General features: G+C 45.9%; 1 protein-coding gene across 4 annotated transcripts in view; it reads right to left on the bottom strand.

Moving 5' to 3' along the window:
* PKP2 (plakophilin 2) overlaps positions 1–23,499 on the bottom strand; it is a 177,227-nt gene that overhangs the window by 14,548 nt on the left and 139,180 nt on the right. For 3 of the 4 annotated variants that reach the window (XM_073621733.1, XM_073621732.1, XM_073621735.1), the window contains exons 7-9: positions 8,289–8,406; positions 5,232–5,393; positions 4,299–4,472 (exon numbers count right to left, since the gene is read on the bottom strand). In XM_073621733.1, the coding sequence (XP_073477834.1) occupies positions 4,299–4,472; positions 5,232–5,393; positions 8,289–8,406 (454 nt within the window). The remainder of the gene's footprint in view (positions 1–4,298; positions 4,473–5,231; positions 5,394–8,288; positions 8,407–23,499) is intronic. The other variant, XM_073621734.1, reaches the window with a different exon arrangement.

Here is a 23,499-nt window from a genome sequence, read left to right as displayed (position 1 = left end):
CAGGGCTAATATTTATACATGAGCTCTGCTCTTAATGGGTTTTATCTATGTTTTTTTAACATATTTTGTAATAAATCATTTTTGATATAATTTTGGTTTCTCCGTTTCTTTCTGACACCGTTAAAGTCTGTAAAATTGTTTCTTTTTTTTCTAAATTCTTTGTTTGGATGAGGTATCTATATATAGCCTTCCACTCATTTATTTAAAAAAATTCTCAGTTAACCCTCTGCACACTGTTATATCACAAAATGATCCCTCTCTGTCCAGTCCATACTTTATATTGCAAAGTAGGGACAGGCCTGAGAGGGATCACTTTGATACGGACAACCAGCATGAGCATGTATTGCAATATATGCAAACCATGAATGCCTGTCATGCAAAGGTTTGCTAATAATATCTAAGGGTGAGCAGCAGACAGTGTGCAGGGTGTTTACTGAGAATTGTACATGTGATCACATCCCGCTGGCACCTCATATGATTTATTTCTGCATTCTACTTCTTTCTGCATGTGGGCAGGCAGGCAGTTCAGGAGGTCAGTTCTTTCATGAAATATCACTTTTGTATCCTACAGGTAAACCATGTCATGTGCAGGTTTAGGCATCTCCCAAGCATTTTATTTAAAAGGAATTGTGTATTTTTAATGGTGCCCTTTAAGGCGTATCCAAAGACCTGCTCTCCATTAAACGGTATCTTTTAATTTTTGTTGTATTGGTACATATTCCCCATGGCAGTGCCCAAAAGGGCCACACAAAAAACTTACAAGATTTGGCTCCCTTAGACTTTGTTTAGTGTTTTCGGCCAACATCTAGCAAATCAAACTTTGCGCAGTTCTCTCATCACTACTGTTCAATGGTTTGTTGGCAATTTTTATAGTTTAGATACTTCTACCAGCATGTTCACTTTACAACAATGAACTTGTCAGTCGTCATTGTCTGACAGTAACTGAGGAAAGTCAGTGTTATGTTCATTTTACGAGGCAATGACAGAGTAAAGGTCACATCTCTCCCGGATGATTTGTTATCTGGCAGAAAGGACATTTTATTCTGAAGCCCAGAGAAGTAGCAAACATAAATCACTGTGAAAGTACCGTTATTTTCCCACTATGTGTACACTTCCACAGTCAGAGTTGCTTATGGGCGTATTTAAAAGGTGACAAATGTTTAATTTACTGAGCATTGGATGCTTCTTTTTTTTTATGGTTAAGCGTCGGAAAACTTGCAGCATTTACAAACCACATTTGCTTTTCGCATTCAGTATAATGCGTTCATTAGCCAACATTCACCTTTTATTGCTACAAAGACCTACCACCTCGATATACCTCACTTGTCATTGCAGCATGTGCCCTGCAGCAAATGTGCACTTAAAGAGACCCTGTTCCCAGACCATTCATCTCAACCTTCTCCCTTCCCAACAACAATCCCGCCTTGCCACCCCTCCTCCTTTCCTCTGCTGGAATAGGGCATCATTTTTTTTTCTTTTTTATGTTAAATCCACCCCGCCTACCCTTACACGTCACTCACCTTAGGTGAATGACGCGCACACTGCCCGCTGTGCCTCCTGGGTTATGTACGTCACATATCCCAAGAGGCATAGGCTTTCATTGATGAACAGGAGGAGGGGGTGGGCCTATCAGCGCGTCATCAATAGGCCTGCCTGCTGAACCCAGAAGAGTCGGCAAGCCTCTCGATGATGTCAGAGGAAACATGGCGGCATGGCACTGAGCTGTGGCCAGGCATGCGATGATCTCAGCGTGTCAGCGCTGGATCCACTGGATGAGAACTGTCCAGATATCACCATCAGGTAAGCGGGTCAAAAATATAAATGGGGAGGTCGGCTGCAGTTCCTCTTTGATGTAGTTTAGGCGTGTTATTTACCTGTATGTTACATCTAAGAAGCCCAAGGCTGCTGCTGGTTGCTGCCATCTTGGTTGAAAATGTCAGCAACCCCAGAGCTGTCACTCAAGTGACACTCTATAGTGGTGGTCGGCAACCGATATAAACTGTTGACCGCAGGCAGGTGACAGGTAGACCACGAACAGGTTCCTGCATCGCCGACCCTAGCCTTTTATGTGTCGGTGCTTGTCCCCCCTTCCAGCCTCCAGCCTCCTCCGCGGCTCCGCCACGCCATCTATGTCCCGGTCTCTCTCTCTCCCTACCAATCACCAGCTTGCTAATATGAAAAGTCTCTCTGCCAGCTCCCGCCCTCTGCCTCCAGGTCTCCGCTGTGGAAACAGGTAGGATACTGTGCTATGGGAGGAAAGGGGGGGCAGAGGTTACTGCTATAGGGGAAAGTGGGGGGAGAAGACACCACTCAGTGTGTGTGGGGGGGGTGATGTGAAGGGGCAGAGGACACTGTTATGGGCAGGGTCACCCCCATAGCAGTGTCCTCTACCACCCTTCACATCACCCCCCCCATCCCTGCATTCTGAGCGCAACCCACTCCTAAACCCTGCATTCTGAACAGAACGCACCCCTAAACCCTGCAGTCTGAACGTAACGCACCCCTAAACCCTGCAATACACTCCTGATCCCTTGCATTCTGACCGCAACGCATTTCTGATCCCCTGCATTCTGACCGCAACGCACTCCTGATCCCCTGCATTCTGAGCGTAATGCACTCCTGATCCCCTGCATTCTGAGCATAATGCACTCCTGATCCCTGCATTCTGAGCGCAACACACTCATGATCCCTGCATTCTGACCACAACGCACTCCTGAACCCTGCATTGTGAGCATAACACACTCCTGAACCCTGCATTCTGAGTGCAACACACTCCTGAACCCTGCATTCTGAGCATAACACACTCAAGAACCCTGCATTCTGAGCATAACACACTCCTGGATCCTGAATTCTGACTGAAACGCTCCCCTGAACCCTGCATTCTGACCGCAACTCATTCCTGAACCCTGCATTCTGACAGCAATGCACTCCTGAACTCTGCATTCTGATCCTAACACACTCCTGAACCCTGCATTCTGACCGCAACGCACTCCTGAACCCTGCATTCTGAGTGCAATGTACTCCTGAACCCTGCATTCTGAGTGCAGCCATCATTGGGAGAGGAGTCAACAAGGCCTATGATGAAAGGTACACCATTCCTACTGTGAAACATGGAGGCGGATCGCTGATGTTTTGGGGATGTGTGAGCTACAAAGGCACAGGAAATTTGGTCAAAATTGATGGCAAGATGAATGCAGTATGTTATCAAAAAATACTGGAGGAACATTTGCATTAATCAGCCAGGAAGCTGCACATGGGACGTACTTGGACATTCCAACATGACAATGATCCAAAACACAAGGCCAAGTCGACCTGTCATTGGCTACAGCAGAATAAAGCGAAGGTTCTGGAGTGGCCACCTCAGTCTCCTAAACTCTATATCATTGAGCCACTCTGGGGAGATCTCAATTGTGCAGTTCATGCAAGACAGCCCAAGAATTTACAGGAACTGGAGGCTTTTTGCCAAGAGGAATGGGCAGCTTTACCATCTGAGAAGATAAAGAGCCTCATCCACAAATACCACAAAAGACTTCAAGCTGTCATTGATGTTAAAGGGGGCAATACACAGTATTAAGAACTGGGGTATGTAAACTTTTGATTAGGGTCATTTGGGTAGTTTCTGTTGTCATTATGATTTAAAAAGAGTAAACACAGTTGATTGATAATAAATGGCTTCAGCCAAACACTAACCGTGAGTGAAAGAAAAGTTTTTGTGTTATCATTCATATTCTCTGAAAAATGGCCAAGAAAGCATAAATTCTGCCAGGGTATGTAAACTTATGAGCACAACTGTACATAACGAGTTATGCAAGGAAGTGAAGGGAGAGCTGGAGGAGCTAGGCCAGCACAGACAGTAATAAGATACTCCCAAAAGAGGAGAGGGCTATAATGTGCAAAGAAGGAGGGGATTGTTCTTGGAAACTGACTCTTCCTGGAGTAGTGAATTTTTTAGCAAGTTTAAAGGCACATTGCAATGGAATAAAAATAATCTATGGAAAGGAAAAACACTGCAAGTAAGTAGTTAATGTTTTTTCTGTGCTTCAATTGCAATTTTTCAAGTTGGTGACAGGGTCTCTTTAAAGTTGTAAATCTCATTAGCATATGCTGCCATTCTATCTCTCTACCTGCTGCAGAATCACATGATAGCTAACAGGATATCTTCTTTTATTCAGGACTGTGAAACAGAAAGCCCATAGAGAGCTCATGCATAAGATAATAGGTAATATGTATATCTATACAAAACGTAATATCTAACATAAATTGTTATATAAATTCCCCTTAAGGAGAGCAGTTCTTACCGATCCATTACCAGCGGTAAGATTCTGGAGCGATCCCAGGGATGCTTCCTGCGTATAATTTCGGGTGCTCTTGGCAATGAGTGACAGGTACATTCGTACAACAATAGAGTTCCACAGCCATTCAACCCCTCGTGGGTTGCTGATTTCCTCTGGTACTGGGGTGTCTCCCCACTGCTGTAAAAACAGGAGAATTAAAAATGATATCTGGGTATTCCATATGCTGCATTATAATCATGTAGTTTTGTAATGCTAACATTTTTTACCTTAATGCATCCCGTGCACAAGTGTGTGTGTGTGTGTGTGTGTGTGTGGGGGGGGGGGGGGGCGTTATCCAACTAAAGCCTAGGGGCCGCCATGGATTGTGGATGGGCCGCCTCTGCCCTGCACCATTTGATGTGCTCCCCTAACCCTTACCTAAGTCATCTCTCGATCCAGCACTGTGCCCATCTGCAGCTCTTCTCACTTCTTGCTTTTACAGGAGCCACTGAGAGCAGAGGGAGCCATTGGCTCCTGCTGCTGTCAGTCAGGCGATGAGGGCTCGGGTGGTGTGGCCGAGCCGCGTTGAGCGTGTCTATGGAAGCACACAGCCCTGCTTAGGAGCACGCCTGCACTGGTGCCCTCTCAGCACAAGAAGAGGAGTAGACAGTGCTGAAAAGGGGACTCCAGAAGAGGTGTCAGGAGATTTCTCTGTGCAATACCATTGTACAGAACAGGTAAGTATACCCTATTTTTATTTTAATATAAAAAAAAATAGGCTTTACAATTACTTTAAAAAGAAGGTGTTTAGGATCCCCAAATAAAAAAACATAATAAACAATGAACAAAACAATCTGGACTGGATAACATAGATAATGTCTCCAGTCTTCCATTTTTTTTCAGTTTTATGTATAAAGCGCGCTGTATTTCGAGAACAGGTCATATCTCAGCACTCACCTCTTTAACTTTCCTACTACGACCACCAAAACAGCCAACGTTTGTGTCGCTGGGAGCCTCATTCCTGTTCTGTACATAGAAAAACTTGCTGTATCGGGCTGGTAGCTCAGATTCCAACTGGTACGACAAGTTGTGCAAGATACACACACAGTTTTCTGTGGCCTAGAATGTAGTAATACAATGGGACAGATTATTAGCCTTACATAAACAATTAAATGAATAACTTACTCAAAACCCCAGAGATAACCCTCCTTATAGTACTCTCTGAAATAAGGGAAATTCAACAGATTTGTGAATTTGTTTAAATTAGTAACAGTCCGGGATAAAATTCACAGAGAAACAGACTACAGTTGTCATTCACAATTTTGGCTTTAGTGTGGACCATTATTGGACAGCGTCCCCAAGGATCCCCCATGCAGAACCAATTTTTTGGTTCAGCTGCTGACAAAGTAAAAATACTTATTTACAGTGTACTTAATGACAGATAGCTAGAAGTGAGCACTGTGCAAATCATTGTGACAGCTGGGAGGTTTCCCTGCACCTATCTGACCCACAACTAGTACAACTGGACCGCAAAGTCCCAGAGGGCCGTTGTGCAGCACAAATGGCATATCCGCCCTTGGAGTGGACACATCTCCTTTTCAAAATGTCATCAATGAGCCAGTTTGCAGTCAAGGGAAATCCTTTTCTTCATTGTTCCATTATACGATCACATTTAGTTCAAATATCTCTTTATTCATTTTCCTTTTTAAAGTACATGGAATTATAATAAATTCCCTTGGACGGCAAGAAGATCAAACCAGTCAATCCTGAAGGAAATCTACCCTGAATATTCACTGGAACGACAGATCCTGAAGCTGAAACTCAAATACTTTGGCCACCTAATGCACAGATCGGACTCATTGGGAAACATGGAAGGAAAAAGGAGAAGATGATGACAGAAAGCAAGATGGATAGATAGCATCATCAAGGAAGTATATAAGTGTAGCGCTAATGTGATTAAATTGTTTGGCGAAACCAAATTGAACAGACTAGTGAATGTGAATCATAAAATGACTATGAATTGGATAATATAAATCCAAAAACATGATAATTGATACAATATGTCAAAAATATATATATATAATAAATCACAAAAAATTCCACATTTGATGAGTGCCGTGTGAATAACTGAAAAAGTGAAATATTGCTGGAAAAAGTAAAATAAGTATTTGTGAAGAAAAAAATATAAGGATTAAGTCTGTGAAAGAGTTGAAAGTCCACCCTAGTATAAAAAAACTGGAGACAACAGTGCAGCAAAACCACCACCGAAGCAGATGTAGGCTTACCAAATGGTTTGAACTCAAAAGGACATACGTTCTATGAGTCAAACAGGCTTGTGTTATCAAAGGATTACCAGGGCGTAGTCTTAGGAATCCTCTCTGACTGGAAACCCAATACGTCCCAAATTGCATGGAAAATCCGTCTCCATATAAAGGTGATTGTGCATTGGATGGTGTCAGATGTCAATCAATGGGGTAAGAGAAATGGAAAAAGAGGGCCACATAGCATAATTCCATATGAACTATTAAAATTCTTATTAAAAGTAAAAAACACTCACATTTTTGAAGTGATATCAAGCACTATTGAGACGTGCCGCCACTATTTTTTACAAAGCACTTGATATATTTTACTTCTTCCAGCAATATTTCACTTTTTCAGTTATTCACACGGCACTCATTACACGTGGAATTTTTTGTGATTTATTATATATATATTTTTTTGACATATTGTATCAATTATCATGTTTTTGGATTTATATTAACCAATTTATAGTCATTTTATGATTCCCATTCACTAGTCTGTTCAATTTGGTTTCGCCAAACAATTTAATCACTTTAGCGCTACACTTATATACTTCCTTGAATATAGCAAAATCATCTTTTGTTGTGTTAGATGCTACCACTCATTTCAGGCAGCGCGGGGTACTTTTTTTACACTAGATAGCATCATCAAAACAAGCTCCAGAAGGCAGCGGAGGACAGAAAAGCCTGGTGTGCTATGGTACATGAGGTCAGGAAGAGTCAGACATGACTAAACGACTGAACAACAACAACAACAATTATAATAAAGTGTATGGTATACAATATCTTAAGCCTCTGTGCACATTAGTTTGGGATAAACCACAATAAGTAAAAAATAAATGAGGAAAAAAATGAGAATATGGAGGGAAAATTACAATGAGACTGTAGGCCACACCCACCACAAAATACCTTACCAAATAATTAACACACAAAACATCAGTTTTGGCAAAAAAATTGGCCGCGGCACCTTTATTGGTTTAAATAAAGTATTATCCATAACTCTTTTATTATCATAATAACATCATAAATTCAACCAAACTGTTTTCTTTCTGCTCAGTTATTAAAACTCAAGCAGTAATCCATATATTTAAATATAAATAACAGTCCCCCCTAGAAATCCAGGGTGACCCAACCACATAAACGTGCTCGCACCTGAGGTGGGAGGGAGGGAGCTCCTGTCTTCTTTCAGTGCCACAGGAAAGAGGGAGAACCCCTCTCTTGCAACCTTTCCCAGGTGTTCCAGAACCTTCCCAGGGTTCTGATTGGGTCATCCCAAATTCCCTATTCTCACTTCTTAAAGGGGCAGCCTCCTTAAATACAAAACCCCCTATAGCTATACTATGTAACACTAAGCTGATTTAATTAACCCTGGGTGGGGAGGCCACAGCCTCAGGAAAGTGGGCCAATATTGTGCCCCCTTTATTCATTAGATAAGATAGGGAAGATGGGGAAGACAGGGAAAGGAAGATAATCCTTGAAAACAGGGAATTACACTGTTCTGTTTTTGAAGTACTACAAATAGGAAACCTCCATATATAAATGGATATACAGTATATATATATATATATTATATATATATATGTGCCAAGAGAAAAGCATCTAAAAGGAGAAGGACTGAAACATAATAAGTTTAGAAAATTACTACACACTGTTACACTGTTTTCTCTTGATGCCAAATGTGAATCAAGAAATCTATTGTTAATGTAGGAGTTACCCTGTCGTCTGGTTTGTAGTCAGCGATACTCTTTCTGACGTAATGTACAAGGGAGTCGATGAGGCCATCACATTCTCTCATGGCTTGTCGTCCCTCTGGGCCTGCTGAGCTCATGTTTCTGTGAAGACAATAGAGAAAACCCGTAAGACTTCCAGGAAACCATCAACACAGACTGCATTTACTCAAAACGCTAATTTGATGACAGTTTGCGTTGTGCACATAAACAGTTGCCGTTTTCCACCATAGAATCCTGTTTTCATTATTTTTTAATCTGTTCTTGCACCTCAGTGCTGCTGATCTCCTCCATTCCCTTTTAGCCAATTCCTGTCTTCATGCACTTCAGCAATGGCTGCATATCATTATTTTGGACTGGCTTCCTGATAGTGACAACATTGGACCATGCCTGTGCAAAGTGTGTTGGCATGGCCGCTTATAAGCTCCATCAGGGTCACATATGATAGAGTAATACCAAATTTGAGACAGTTGTCACCCTTTAATAGGAAGCGAGTAAACTAGGACCTTCATTGCTGAATCACCAGGGATTCATTTAATGAAAACTGTAAATTTACAAAAAGATTGAAAACGAGTTGCATTAATATATTATAACTTATGTGAGCTTTTACTTATTGGGTTTACATCTAAATTAACTATTGAACTTGAGCAATAGTAAAAATACATTATAAATAGTACACGCTCCAAAGACAGCACATGCAGTGGGTAGATATCACTCAGTGTAAAGGCCTTTGAGTATTTTCCTGAGAAAATTGAGTACTGTCCGTGATACTTTTTTTATTTGCACTAACATATCATTTTTCATGGACGAGCTTTCGGGGTGTGTCCCCTTCTTCAAGGTCCAAGCAGTATTTTCCTGAAAATATTTCATTGTTACCATGCAGAATTCAATGTTTGCCAGTTGGACACAAATCATCTCTGGCAACCCCTGGATGTGGACCTGTTGGGGCTTGTCCATTATCACTCCAGAATTTATGAGTGCCTCCATCCATTACTGGATGTTTCGAATACCGGCTATACCAAGACATCATGATAAAAGGCAATGACCAGGGAGCTATTAAGCACTTACATTCCTCAAGAAATCTCCAAACTGCTTGGAGCTAACTTCCAATATCCAATTTTAACTCAGACATGCATCATTCACAGACCAGATTTCCCAGAATATCAGATTAACAAAACAGATTTGCACAGTTTGCCCTGCGGGAAGCTGAAGGGTCATCAGGCTACAAAACCACCACCTCAACGCTTCCTTCTCATCTGTATCTACAAAAAGCTTACAAATTAGTTGACATCAGATTTAAAGTGTTTTCCAACTTTGCAGCCAAATTTGAAAAACCTTCAATAAATGTTACATTCACACAGGATAACAAAACATACATTTCTTACTCTTCTTGTTTCTTTGGAGCAGTGTTATACATGGGGACTCAAAAGGCAGCTAGTATTGCTTATAGATTGCTGAACAATACACTATAGGGACACTGGGGACAGATTTTTTAAGTGTATTAACATACAATGTACAACACATTCCTTGAGATATTTAACTCTTTGTTATATCCCGTACACACGGGCTGAATGTTGGGCGGCATCGGCCAGTTCAATAGAAACTGGCCGACATTTGGACCGTGTGTACTGCAGCCAGTCCAGCAGAAATCGGCCGGCTTTTGTCAAAGGGGCATGACCTAAAAAGATCCTGATCAGCGCTCTCAGCCATTGGCCAGCAGAGTGTTCTGGCGGGGGAAAGACAATAATTAACAAACTAATTACAAACCGCACTCCCTTTAAAGTGTAAGTGCAAATATCACACACTGGTGTAAATAAAAATTGTGTCAAAAATGACACTAATGAATAGCTTTCGACTGAGTGAAGTCAGAAAGCAATCAAACATCAAAAAAAATTTAAAAGGTCAAAATCAAGAGAAAGCAACAGTTCAAAATATGAAAAAAATCAAATTCAAAAACAAATAGTGTTCAAAAATGGTGTAGAAATCAAACTTCTGGATAAATCCTCCTGGAGTTCAGTGAAACATCAGGAAACAGTAATCCACCACCATCACCGGCCACACAACCTACTCACTAGATTGTGGTGACTCCCATGACAGGAGTCAAAAGCGCTTCAAATACAGCCAGAAAGCTTCACACGATCACGGCTTGGTTCAGGTGCTGGAACTCAGATAACGCTGTAGCTGCTTGGATGGATGCAAGTGAATTCCCAAATAGAGATGAGTCATTAAAGACCATTAGTGCCATGAATGAGGAGGAAATGAATAAAGAACTCCCATCGTGAAGTAAGCCAAGTCCATCTCTATTCGGGAGTTCACTTGCATCCATCCAAGCAACTTTAGCGTTATCTGAGTTCCAGCACCTGAACCAAGCCGTGATCGTGTGAAGCTTTCTGGCTGTACTTACTGTGACTATTGCTTTGACTTGATTTTGACCTTTTAAAATTTTTTTGATGTTTGATTGCTTTCTGACTTCACTCAGTCGAAAGCTATTCATTAGTGTCTTTTTTGACACAATTTTTATTTACACCAGTGTGTGATATTTGCACTTGCACTTTAAAGGGAGCGCGGTTTGTAATGAATTCGTTAATTATTGTCTTTTCACTTATCCTTATATTGTGCTGCTCCTAAATCAATTTTATATTAATCTTACCAGCTTCCATTTGCGCGGGTTGGTAGTTTCTACCATTGATGTTCTGGCGGGGGGCCATCCGCGTCAGAACACAATATCACAGCAGGGGAGATCGCTGTACTAACATCGGATTGTTACTTCAGGAGTATATAATGAGTTTGGCAATTCTAAAGAAAAGCTTAAATGCATTCAAATTTAACTAAACCCATTAGATTTTAGTCAACTAAAATGTACTGGGGATTTTAGTCAACTAAAATACGACTAACATTAAACAATTCAGATGACTAAAATATGACTAAGGGTGGGTTCACACCTCCAGACAGGGCCATCTTAAGAGCATTATAGGCCCCTGGGCAATAAAGTGCACTGGGGCCCTGTCTACACAATCACGCACGAGAATAAAAATGAAAATTATTAATAAGGCTATATTTATTGGTACTTCCAACAAAATCAGCGTTTAAACATTACAATATAACATGAGCTTGAAAAGCAAGAAATTGAAAAACAAGAAATTATAGATTGAAATGATTGATGGGCACAGTGGCAGCGTTTGATGGGCACAGTGGCTGCGTTTGATGGGCACAATGGCTGCTTTGATGGGCACAGTGGCAGCGTTTGATGGGCACAGTGGCAGCGTTTGATGGGCACAGTGGCAGCGTTTGATGGCACAGTGGCTGCCTTTGATGGGCACAGTGGCAGCGTCTGATGGGCACAGTGGCAGCTAGGGATGAGCTTCGTGTTCGAGTCGAACCCATGTTCGACTCGAACATCGGCTGTTCGATCGTTCGCCGAATTGCGAACGTTATGGGCCGTTCGCGCTAAATTCGTGTGGCGCGTCACGGCCCATAATTCACTGCGGCATCGCAGTGCATTGCTGGCTGATGATTGGCCAAGCATGCACTATGACCCGCATGCTTGGCCAATCACAGCGCTGTCAGTAGAGAGAGCTGTAATTGGCCAAAGCCAGGGTGGCTTTGGCCAATTACGGCTCAGGGCATTTAGTACACACCCCACACTATATAAGGCCGCCTGCACGGCGGCCCTGTGTAGTGTGTGTTCCGGTGTGCTGAGAGATAGAGAGAGAGAGAGACAGTGTCATTTGATTTGAGTTAGATAGATTAGGCAGAACAGTCAGTCAGTTAGCTGCACTTACAGTGTATTGTGTATATATATGCATCCCAGGTGTTGCATATATATATATACACTGTATTCAGTTTAGCTAGATCCGTTCCTGTTATCTTCTATCTAGACTATTTACATTTAATGCAGTGCGTCCTGCTCACAGTGTTCAGCTAGATCCGTTCCTGTTATCTTCTAGACTATTTACATTTAGTGCAGTGCGTCCTGCTCACAGTGTTCAGCTAGATCCGTTCCTGCTATTTACATTTAGTGCAGTGCGTCCTGCTCACAGTGTTCAGCTAGATCCGTTCCTGTTAAATTCCTACTGACCGGCAGGCTTGTCTGGTTACAGTATATAAAGCTACCTGAAGAAAATTACAGGTGTTCTATTTGATCCTATTAGTACCACGGTCAGGCAGCTAGACTATTTACATTTAGTACAGTGCGTCCTGCTCACAGTGTTCAGCTAGATCCGTTCCTGTTATCTTCCTACTGACAGGCAGGCTTGTCTGGTTACAGTATATAAAGCTACCTGAAGAAAATTACAGGTGTTCTATTTGATCCTATTAGTACCACGGTCAGGCAGCTAGACTATTTACATTTAGTACAGTGCGTCCTGCTCACAGTGTACAGCTAGATCCGTTCCTGTTATCTTCCTACTGACAGGCAGGCTTGTCTGGTTACAGTATATAAAGCTACCTGAAGAAAATTACAGGTGTTCTATTTGATCCTATTAGTACCACGGTCAGGCAGCTAGACTATTTACATTTAGTACAGTGCGTCCTGCTCACAGTGTTCAGCTAGATCCGTTCCTGTTATCTTCCTACTGACAGGCAGGCTTGTCTGGTTACAGTATATAAAGCTACTTGAAGAAAATTACAGGTGTTCTATCCCAGCTTAGTGCAGCTACAGGCCATTAGTATGTCTGGAAGGCCAAGAAGGAGAGGCAGACAGTCACAAGCCAATAAGAGAGGGCAAGCAGGCTCTGTGTCTAGTGCTGGTCGTGGAGACGGTGCATCCTCATCAGCACGTGGCCATGGGACACGCTTGGCCTTTTTTTCGGCAGCTGGCCATGTTGAGCCGCAACATGCGGAAGACTTGGTCGAGTGGATGACCAAGCCGTCCTCATCCTCCTCATCCTCTCTCACCCATGCCCAGGGTGCTTTGTCTGGCAAAGCAGCGGCCTCTTCCCTCAGCTCAATGTCATCAGTGACTCCTTCCCTAGCTCCACCATGTCCTCATGAGGATTCCCTCGAACTGTTTGACCACAGTGTTGGGTACATGCTCCAGGAGGATGCCCAGCGTTTGGAAGGCTCTGATGACGATACTGAGCTCGATGAAGGCAGTAACATGAGCGCGGACAGAGGGGGTGCCCAAGAAGGACAGCAATCTGGCAGTCATGCTCCCCCTGCTGCAGCATACTGCCAGGTTTGCTCCAGTGATGAGGAGGGAGGGGATGATGAGGTCACTGACTCAACGTGGGTGCCTGATAGGAGAGAGGAGGAGGAGGAGGAGGAGGAGGAGGAGGAGGAGGAGGAGGCGGCAGCACATCACCAACGAGGCAGGATGCCCTCCAGGGGCCAGCCTAAGGGCAGCACATTGACTGCATCACACCCCAAAGCTCCACATGTGCAGGGCGCTGCAGTCTCTGCGCGTTATTCAAAAAGTTCTTTGGTGTGGGCCTTTTTTGAGACGAGTGCATCAGATCGCACCGCTGCTATTTGCAACATATGTCTCAAGCGTATCTCGCGTGGCCAAAATATCTCCCGCTTGGGTACCACATGCTTGACCAGACATATGTTGACCTGCCATGCAGTTCGTTGGCAAGCGTATCTAAAAGACCCACACCAAAGAACAAAGAGGATCTCTCCTTGCTCCTCATCAGCTGAGATTTCCAACCCCACTAGACCTTCAGTCCTCTCTGAGACCTGCAGTGAGAGGAATGAAGGTGTAGAATTAGGTGTGTCACAGCCAAGTACTTGTGGGCAATCTGCTTTTGGTACACCGACGTCAGATTGTACCAGGCAAATTTCCCTGCCCCAGCTGCTGCACCGCCGAAAGAAGTTTGCTCCCAGCCATCCACATGCCCAGCGGTTGAATGCTAGCTTGGCAAAATTGCTAGCACTTCAACTGCTGCCTTTTCAGTTGGTAGACTCTGCCCCCTTCCGTGAGTTTGTGGAATGTGCGGTTCCTCAGTGGCAGGTACCCAAACGCCACTTTTTCTCACGGAAGGCGATTCCGGCTCTCTACCGGCATGTGGAAGGCAATGTCCATGCCTCGCTGGACAGGGCGGTCAGCGGTAAGGTGCATATTACCGCTGACTCATGGTCCAGCAGGCATGGACAGGGACGTTACCTAAGTTTCACGGCGCATTGGGTGACTCTGCTGGCAGCTGGGAAGGATGCAGGACAAGGTGCAGTAGTGTTGGAGGTTGTTCTGCCACCACGCCTCCAAAATGCTGATTGTGACACACCTCTCTCCTCCACCCCCTCCTCTTCTTCTTCCTCCATGGCCTCTTCCTCGGAACCAGCGGTGCTCCGTAGGCGTTCAAGGGGCTACGCAAGTACGCAGGCCAAAAGATGCCATGCGGTGCTTGAGCTGGTGTGCTTGGGGGACAGGAGCCACACTGGGGCAGAGGTTCTGTCAGCTCTGCAGGGGCAGGTTCAGAGGTGGTTGACGCCACGCCAACTTAAGGCAGGAATGGTGGTTTGCGACAATGGCACCAACCTCCTCTCTGCCCTCCGACAGGGACAAATGACCCATGTGCCCTGTTTGGCTCACGTCCTTAACTTGGTGGTGCAGCGGTTCTTGGGCAGGTACCCGGGCTTACAGGATGTCCTGAGGCAGGCCAGGAAAGTCTGTGTGCATTTCCGCCGGTCATATAATGCCAGTGCTCGGCTGACGGACCTCCAAAAGGAGTTTAACCTGCCCAAGAACCGCCTAATCTGTGACATGCCCACCAGGTGGAACTCAACGTTGGCCATGCTGCAGCGGCTGCACACGCAGCAGAGGGCCATCAATGAGTACCTGTGCGACTATGGCACCAGGACAGGGTCAGGGGAGCTTGGTTTTTTTTCCCCACGCCAGTGGGCCATGATCAGGGATGCATGCACTGTCCTGTCACCATTCGAGGAGGCCACGAGGATGGTGAGCAGTGACAGTGCATGCATCAGTGACACTGTCCCCCTTGTCCACCTGTTGGAGCACACGCTGCGTGGAATAATGGACAGGGCACTTGAGGCAGAACAGAGGCAGGAAGAGGAGGACTTCCTTAGCTCTCAAGGCCCCCTTTATCCAGACAGTGTTCCTGCGTGCCCGCCGATCACACAGGAAGAGGACGAGGAGGAAGAGGAGGAGGAGGAAGATTGTGTCAGTATGGAGGTGGAGCCTGGCACTCAGCATCAGCAGCAGTCTTTAAGGGATCAGTCCCAAGAAACACATGGACTTGTACGTGGCTGGGAGGAGGTGGCTGCGGACCATGTCGTTCTTAGTGACCCAGAGGACTCCGGACCGAATGCCTCAGCAAACCTACGCTGCATGGCCTCCCTGATCCTGCAAAGCCTGCGTAAGGATCCTCGTATTCGTGGTATCAAGGAGAAGGACCAATACTGGCTGGCAACCCTCCTTGATCCACGTTACAAGGGTAAGGTTGCGGACCTTATCTTGCCATCGCAGAGGGAGCAGAGGATGAAACATCTTCGGGAGGCCTTGCAGAAAGGTCTGTGCAACGCGTTCCCAGAGACTGGGAGGTTACAAACTCCTGTTTCTGGACAACGTGTTGCTGAGGCTTCGGTCAGTCAAAGAAGGAGCGGTGGAGAAGGTGGCCGTCTGACCGATGCGTTCAGACAATTTTTTGGTCCGCAGCCCCAAGGTATGATCGGTTCCAGCAACCATCGCCAGCGTCTGTTTTACATGGTGCAGGAATACCTAGGGGCAAGATCAGACTTGGACACCTTTCCCACCGAAAATCCTCTGGGTTACTGGGTCTTGAGGATGGATCACTGGCCAGAGCTTGCACAGTATGCAATTGAGCTACTGGCCTGTCCTGCATCCAGCGTTCTTTCGGAACGCACATTCAGTGCTGCTGGAGGCGTGGTAACCGATCACAGGGTGCGTCTGTCCACCGACTCGGTCGATCGGCTGACCTTCATAAAAATGAATGAGTCTTGGATCACCACCAGCTACCAAGCACCTGATGCTGATGTAACCGAATAATTTTTTTTGAAATCTCAGATCCCTTCAAAGACTGCCTATGCTGATGCTGAGTGACTATCCCTGAGTAATTATCCTCTTCCTCCTCAATCATCACGCTGATAGCTTGTAAGAACATTTTTGGTTCTGGGCGCCACCACCAGTGCCTAAGGCACAATTTTTCAGCCCCTGTTTAACAGGGGCGTGTAATTACAATTTTTGATGTAATACTTTGCAGCAGGGCTCGTTCCTGCATTCCAACTAGAGTGTCTGTGAGGGGTTGCAGTGTTGTGGCACCAGCACCAGTGCCTAGGGCCCAATTTTTCTGCCCCTGTCTAACAGGGGCGTGTAATTACAATTTTTGATGCAATACTTTGCAGCAGGGCTCGTTCCTGCGTTCCAACTAGAGTGTCTGTGAGGGGTTGCAGTGTTGTGGCACCAGCACCAGTGCCTAAGGCCCAATTTTTCTGCCCCTGTCTAACAGGGGCGTGTAATTACAATTTTTGATGCAATACTTTGCAGCAGGGCTCGTTCCTGCGTTCCAACTAGAGTGTCTGTGAGGGGTTGCAGTGTTGTGGCACCAGCACCAGTGCCTAAGGCCCAATTTTTCTGCCCCTGTCTAACAGGGGCGTGTAATTACAATTTTTGAAGCAATAATTTGCAGCAGGGCTCGTTCCTGCGTTCCAACTAGAGTGTCTGTGAGGGGTTGCAGTGTTGTGGCACCAGCACCAGTGCCTAAGGCCTAATTTTTCAGCTCCTGTTCAACAGGGGCATGTAATTACAATTCTTGATCTAATATTTCACAGCAGGGCCCTGTGAGGGCTTACAGTGTTGTGGCCACAGCAACACCTAAGGCCCAAATTTCTGCTGAGTATATAGGGCAGGACCCTACTTTCAAACATCTAACTTACAAACGACTCCTACTTGCAAACGGAAGGAGACAACAGGAAGTGAGATGAAATCTACCCCTAGGAAGGGAAATTCTCTCCTGTAAGAGTTAATATGGGAAAACAAGTTCTCCTTTCCACTGATGCTTTCCAATCCTTGTTCCACAAAAAAACCCAAATTTTCAAAAAACATTTTTCATTGGGACAAAAAAGTGAGGTGAAATCTTCTGAAGAGGAGGAAAGACAGCAAAACAAATGTCACAGGGGTGATAACCCTTCCCTATGTTTTCCAAAAAGCTTAGAAAAGATTTTTTGGCTGGAGCTAAACACGTTAAAAATGTTCAAAATTACAAACAGATTCTACTTAACAACAAACCTACAGTCCCTGTCTTGTTTGCACCGCCTGTATACTGCTGTTCAGAGTATATAGGGCCTGGTGGCCCCACACCTTTCCTTATTTTAATTTGGGTGCGGGGTTCCCCTTAATATCCATACAAGACCCAAAGGGCCTGGTAATGGACTGGGGGGTACCCATGCCGTTTGTCTCACTGATTTTCATCCATATTGCCATGACCCGACATGACATTAAACCCGCAAGCAGTTTTAAATGAGATTTTTTCCTTTAAAAATGACATTTGGTGCAGGGACTGTTCTAAACATGGGAAACACGCGTCACTTTACAGGCATACTATAGACACCCCCCAGGTACGATATTTAAAGGAATATTTCACTTTTTTTTTTTTACTTTAAGCATCATTAAAATCACTGCTCCCGAAAAAACGGCCGTTTTTAAAAGTTTTTTTTGCATTGATACATGTCCCCTGGGGTAGGACCCGGGTCCCCAAACCCTTTTTAGGACAATACCATGCAAATTAGCCTTTAAAATGAGCACTTTTGATTTCGAACGTTCGAGTCCCATAGACGTCAATGGGGTTCTAACGTTCGTGCGAACTTTCGGTCCGTTCGCGGGTTCTGGTGCGAACCGAACCGGGGGGTGTTCGGCTCATCCCTAGTGGCAGCGTTTGATGGGCACAGTGGCTGCGTTTGATGGGCACAGTGGCAGTGTTTGATGGGCACTGTGGCTGCTTTTGGTGGACACAGTGGCAGCTTTTGATGGGCACAGTGGCTGTGTTTGGTGGGCATAGTGGCAGCTTTTGATGGGCACAGTGGCAGCGTTTAATGGGCACAGTGGCTGCGTTTGGTAGGCACAGTGGCAGCTTTGATGGGCACAGTGGCTGCGTTTGGTGGGCACAGTGGCAGCTTTTGATGGGCACAGTGGCTGCGTTTGTTGGGCACAATGGCAGCTTTTGATGGCACAGTGGCTGTGTTTGGTGGGCACAGTGGCAGCGTTTGATGGGCACAGGGGCTGCATTTGGTGGGCACAGTGGCAGCTTTGATGGGCACAGTGGCTGCGTTTGGTGGGCACAGTGGCAGCTTTTGATGGGCACAGTGGCTGTGTTTGGTGGGCATAGTGGCAGCTTTTGATGGGCACAGTGGCAGCGTTTAATGGGAACAGTGGCTGCGTTTGGTGGGCACAGTGGCAGCTTTGATGGGCACAGTGGCTGCGTTTGTTGGGCACAGTAGCAGCTTTTGATGGGCACAGTGGCTGCGTTTGTTGGGCACAGTGGCAGCTTTTGATGGGCACAGTGGCTGTGTTTGGTGGGCACAGTGGCAGCGTTTGATGGGCACAGGGGCTGCATTTGGTGAGCACAGTGGCAGCTTTGATGGGCACAGTGGCTGCGTTTGGTGGGCACAGTGGCAGCTTTTGATGGGCACAGTGGCTGTGTTTGGTGGGCACAGTGGCAGCATTTGATGGGCACAGGGGCTGCATTTGGTGGGCACAGTGGCAGCTTTGATGGGCACAGTGGCTGCGTTTGGTGGGCACAGTGGCAGCTTTGATGGGCACAGTGGCTGCGTTTGTTGGGCACAGTGGCAGCTTTTGATGGGCACAGTGGCTGCGTTTGTTGGGCACAGTGGCAGCTTTTGATGGGCACAGTGGCTGTGTTTAGTGGGCACAGTGGCAGCGTTTGATGGGCACAGGGGCTGCATTTGGTGGGCACAGTGGCAGATTTGATGGGCACAGTGACTGCGTTTGGTGGGCACAGTGGCAGCTTTTGATGGGCACAGTGGCTGTGTTTGGTGGCACAGTGGCAGCATTTGATGGGCACAGGGGCTGCATTTGGTGGGCACAGTGGCAGCTTTGATGGGCACAGTGGCTGCGTTTGGTGGGCACAGTGGCAGCTTTTGATGGGCACAGTGGCTGCGTTTGGTGGGCACAGTGGCAGCTTTTGATGGGCACATTGGCTGTGTTTGGTGGGCACAGTGGCAGCTTTGATGGCAGGAGTAGGGGGCTGAGATGTGGTCAGATAGTGATGTTTATCATTAAAAAAAAAACTATTGTGCTCATCTACCAATATATACAACAATACATAATACAGAATTGGTATGTAAAGAAAACATCCTCCTGTTATGAGATTTAAATATCTATATAATCCAACCCCTAGCACTCTATGTATGTCCAGATAATGTGAAATGTATTTATGACAATTCATATAACCCTATGTTATCCAAGCTCTGAGTCTGCACCATCAGAAGTGTAAACTCACCACATAAACACAGAGTTATATGAATGGTCATAAATGACCTTCACTTTATCTGTACAGAGTGATTGGGGGATGTTTATATAGATAGGGCTGTGTGCCAGTTTGGGAGATCTGTCACACTCGCTGTCTCTTCATTCTCCTCCTCTACTAATCACTGATCACAATACTTACAAGACAAATCCTACAGAAACTTTTGCAGCTTTTCTTCCAAGGAGACTTTACTCAGTAAAAAAATGATCTCACCTCCTTCTCCCTGTAGTGTGAGCAGACATCCCGGTGTTCTGCCGAGAAAGTTCCCCTCGGCGGATAATGACCCCCCTGTAGTGCGCAGGCGCAACTCTTGCGCAATAGGAACAACAAGGGAGCTGCCAAAAAGAGCCAAAGTGAACACCTGAGTCAGCTGTACACGGCGCCTGCATGCCAAGACTATAGTAAAAAAAAACACTTTGTACCAGGCCCCTCGCGGGCTCGCTATGCTCGCCACGCTTCGGGCACGGCCTTGCTGCGCTCGGCATTTTAATATTCTAACGCTATGTCCACTTGGATGGTGGGGCTTTAACGTGGACTTAGGTCAGAATGTAGTGCGCAGGCGCCGTATAGAGCTGACGATCAGCTGTTCTTCTTCGGTAATTTTCGGCGGCTCCGTAGTCGTTCGTACTGCGCAAGCGCAGCACAGGGGGGTCCTTATGCGCCGGGGAAACTTTCTCGGCAAGACACCGGCCAGCAGTAGCTACAGTGAGCTCCACCCCTCAGCACACTGCACTGGTGATTTGAGGAAGGGGGAGGGAGGGGGTGGAGTCAGAGATTTCACAGTGCAGGAGACGGAGGGAGAGAAGAGCTGCTTTGGAGGTTCTAAATACAAACACCGCCGGCACAGTGTATGTATTTAGAAGCTGCTGTCCCCACAGTGACAAGTGTACCCCCCCATCCACTTAGCCTGGGCCCTCAGTCCCCCTCTAGTCAGAATGGAGGAGACTGACTCGGCTAGGTGACGGTGTGCTGCTGTGATAAGCAGCCGACACCTGTCACAGAGAGCTTCATTGCCACAGAGGATATGTGGGAAAGTACCCAAAGCAGCGATTCCCGCTCGGGCCCCTAGGGACGCCGGGGCCCCTTACAGTTGTATGGGCTGTACCCCACTGATGGCGGCCCTGGCGCTGAGGATTGGCCCTTGGTGGGGCCCTCCATGCAAATGGGGCCCCCGGGCAACTGCCCAGTGTGCCCAATCGAAAAAATGGTCCTGCCTCCAGATGTGGCTTGCAGCAGGGGTCCGGTGCATTACTTTTCTTCGTTTCAGGGATAAATCAGGGCTGAATTTTTGCCTAAATTCAGCCTTAAAACGGAGCCAAAGATACAGTTGCAACGGAGATAACTGAACTGGCTCCATAGAGAGCCGGTCACAATCTCCTGTCATGCGAATTGGATGCAGGGAAACCTGCATCCAATTTGCATAGGTGTGAACCCAGCCTAAAACTAAAATGGCATTTTAGTCAAAAGACTATGACTAAAACTGAATTGAAATTTGATGTCAAAATTAACACTGGTTCCCACCATCCTCGTGCTAAGTTTCAGGCTCTGCACACCTCCTCTGCCCATTATGAGGGGTTCTCACCATCCTCGTGCTAAGTTCCTGACTCCGCTGTGCTCATTACTAATGCCGCGTACACACGGTCGGACTTTTCGTCTACAAAAGTCCGACAGCCTGTCCGACAGACTTCCGGCGGACTTTCAGCGGACTTGCAGCAGACTTTCTAACGAACGGACTTGCCTACACACGACCACACAAAAGTCCGACGGATTCGTACGTGATGACGTACACCGGACTAAAATAAGGAAGTTCATAGCCGGTAGCCAATAGCTGCCCTAGCATGGGTTTTTGTCCGTCGGACTAGCATACAGACGAGCGGACTTCGGGGTCCGTCGTACTTACGACGTAAAGATTTGAAGCATGCTTCAAATCTAAAGTCCGTCGGATTTTAGGCTAAAAAAGTCCGTTGAAAGTCCGGAGAAGCCCACACACGATCGGATTACCAGCCAGCTTTAGTCCGTCAGCGTCCGTTGGACTTTTGTAGACGAAAAGTCCGACCGTGTGTACGCGGCATAAGGGTTTCCACCATTCCTACTTTAAGTTCCAGACTCTGCACACCTGCTGTGCCCATTATGAGGGCTTCCCGGGTCTGCATACCTACTGTGCTCACTATGAGTTCCCTGGTCTGCACACCTGCTGTGCCCATTATGAGGGCTTCCCGGGTCTGCATGCCTACCGTGCTCACTATGAGTTCCCTGGTCTGCACACCTGCTGTGCCCATTATGAGGGCTTCCCGGGTCTGCATGCCTACCGTGCTCACTATGAGTTCCCTGGTCTGCACACTTGCTGTGCCCATTATGAGGGCTTCCCGGGTCTGCATACCTACTGTGCTCATTATGAGTTCCCTGGTCTGCACACTTGCTGTGTGCATGTTGAGGGGCTCCCACCATCCCTGCTGGATTTTAAATTTATGTTATGCTATAGAGAATGTAACAGGAGTAGCTGGAAAGCACAGAGGTTGTAGGAAACACCTAAAACTCCTAGATAGACAGGAGCAGAGCCAGGAATTATTGCAGGGAGATCACACTGTTGGAGTATCCAAGACATAAGAAGCCTGCAGCTGCCTCAGCCCACCAGGCTCCAATTATAACTAAAATACTACGTTTGGGTGGCTCACTTTTTTAAATATTTTGTTTTGTCTGATATTTTATTCAGATCTGTCAGCACCACGTTGTAGTGCCCCATAAGGAGTGATTGGAACATCTGCCTGCATGTATTATTCAGGATGATCCTAGGCTGTGTTTTTGTCTAGACAATCCTAGTCCTCTGTGTACAGCCCATTGTACTCCAGCTCCCTGCCAAGTACAAGCAGATTCCTTTTAAAGTAATGTATTTAGTGTTATACTTTGTGTACAGGACTCAACAAGTACATTGGTCTGTAAACATCCTGCTAGGAGCCAAGTGCTAAATCCACTCTGTGAAACCATACCTGGCATGTCGATCCACAGGGCTCGTGTTTACTAAATAGCACTACATGACTGTTTGTGTCCGCTGTGATAAAAGGAATTAAAAAGAGAATATATCATCTGTATAAACTTTAAACGTATGAGTCTTGTCTAAGTGCGGACACCACAAGATGCCTGCTATGACTTCCGCTACTCTCCTTTGTGCCTCTATGAAACTAGTTTTGGTTTGCAAGTTGCAACTGAAGTCTGACTCCCATTGGTTATGGGATGAATCCCAATGACTACCATCACATTTTTCAATAAGTTTAGCTCAGCCTGAGCAGAAAAGTCTGTCGCCTGTCAGCACGCTGCACAGAAAGACACTTTTCTCTGTGTGCAAGCAGTGGTCTCTCTGCAGAGGTCTGACGCACTTCCTGCTGAGTCAGAGCTGGAGCTCTCCAATCAGTAGGGAGCATAATCGTAGCCGATTGGATAGCTCTAGGTCTGACTCAGTGGGCGTGTCTGACCTCTACAGGGGGACTACTGCTTCCACAGAGAAAGCAAGAAGGCTTTAAATGAGACATACATCAAATGTGCTTTGGACCTCTGATGGAAATTATGACACGTCTTTGGTTTTAGAACATTGTTTTTCACTTATACCTGCTCCTAAAGTGCAGCTCTAAGCTAAATGTTTTATTCCTAAATAGAAGAAGGAGGGGTCAAACAAACCCCCTGTCAGGTTCTTTTTGCTGTCTACATCCCCAGTGTGGAGATTTACCTTTATTTTCTGTCCTGA

Source organism: Aquarana catesbeiana, linkage group LG03, assembly GCF_042186555.1.
Source record: "Aquarana catesbeiana isolate 2022-GZ linkage group LG03, ASM4218655v1, whole genome shotgun sequence".
In the NCBI taxonomy this organism is placed as follows: domain Eukaryota; kingdom Metazoa; phylum Chordata; class Amphibia; order Anura; family Ranidae; genus Aquarana; species Aquarana catesbeiana.
The sequence above is the reverse complement of the archived record's forward strand: the minus strand, read 5'-3'. Positions and strand labels throughout refer to the sequence as shown.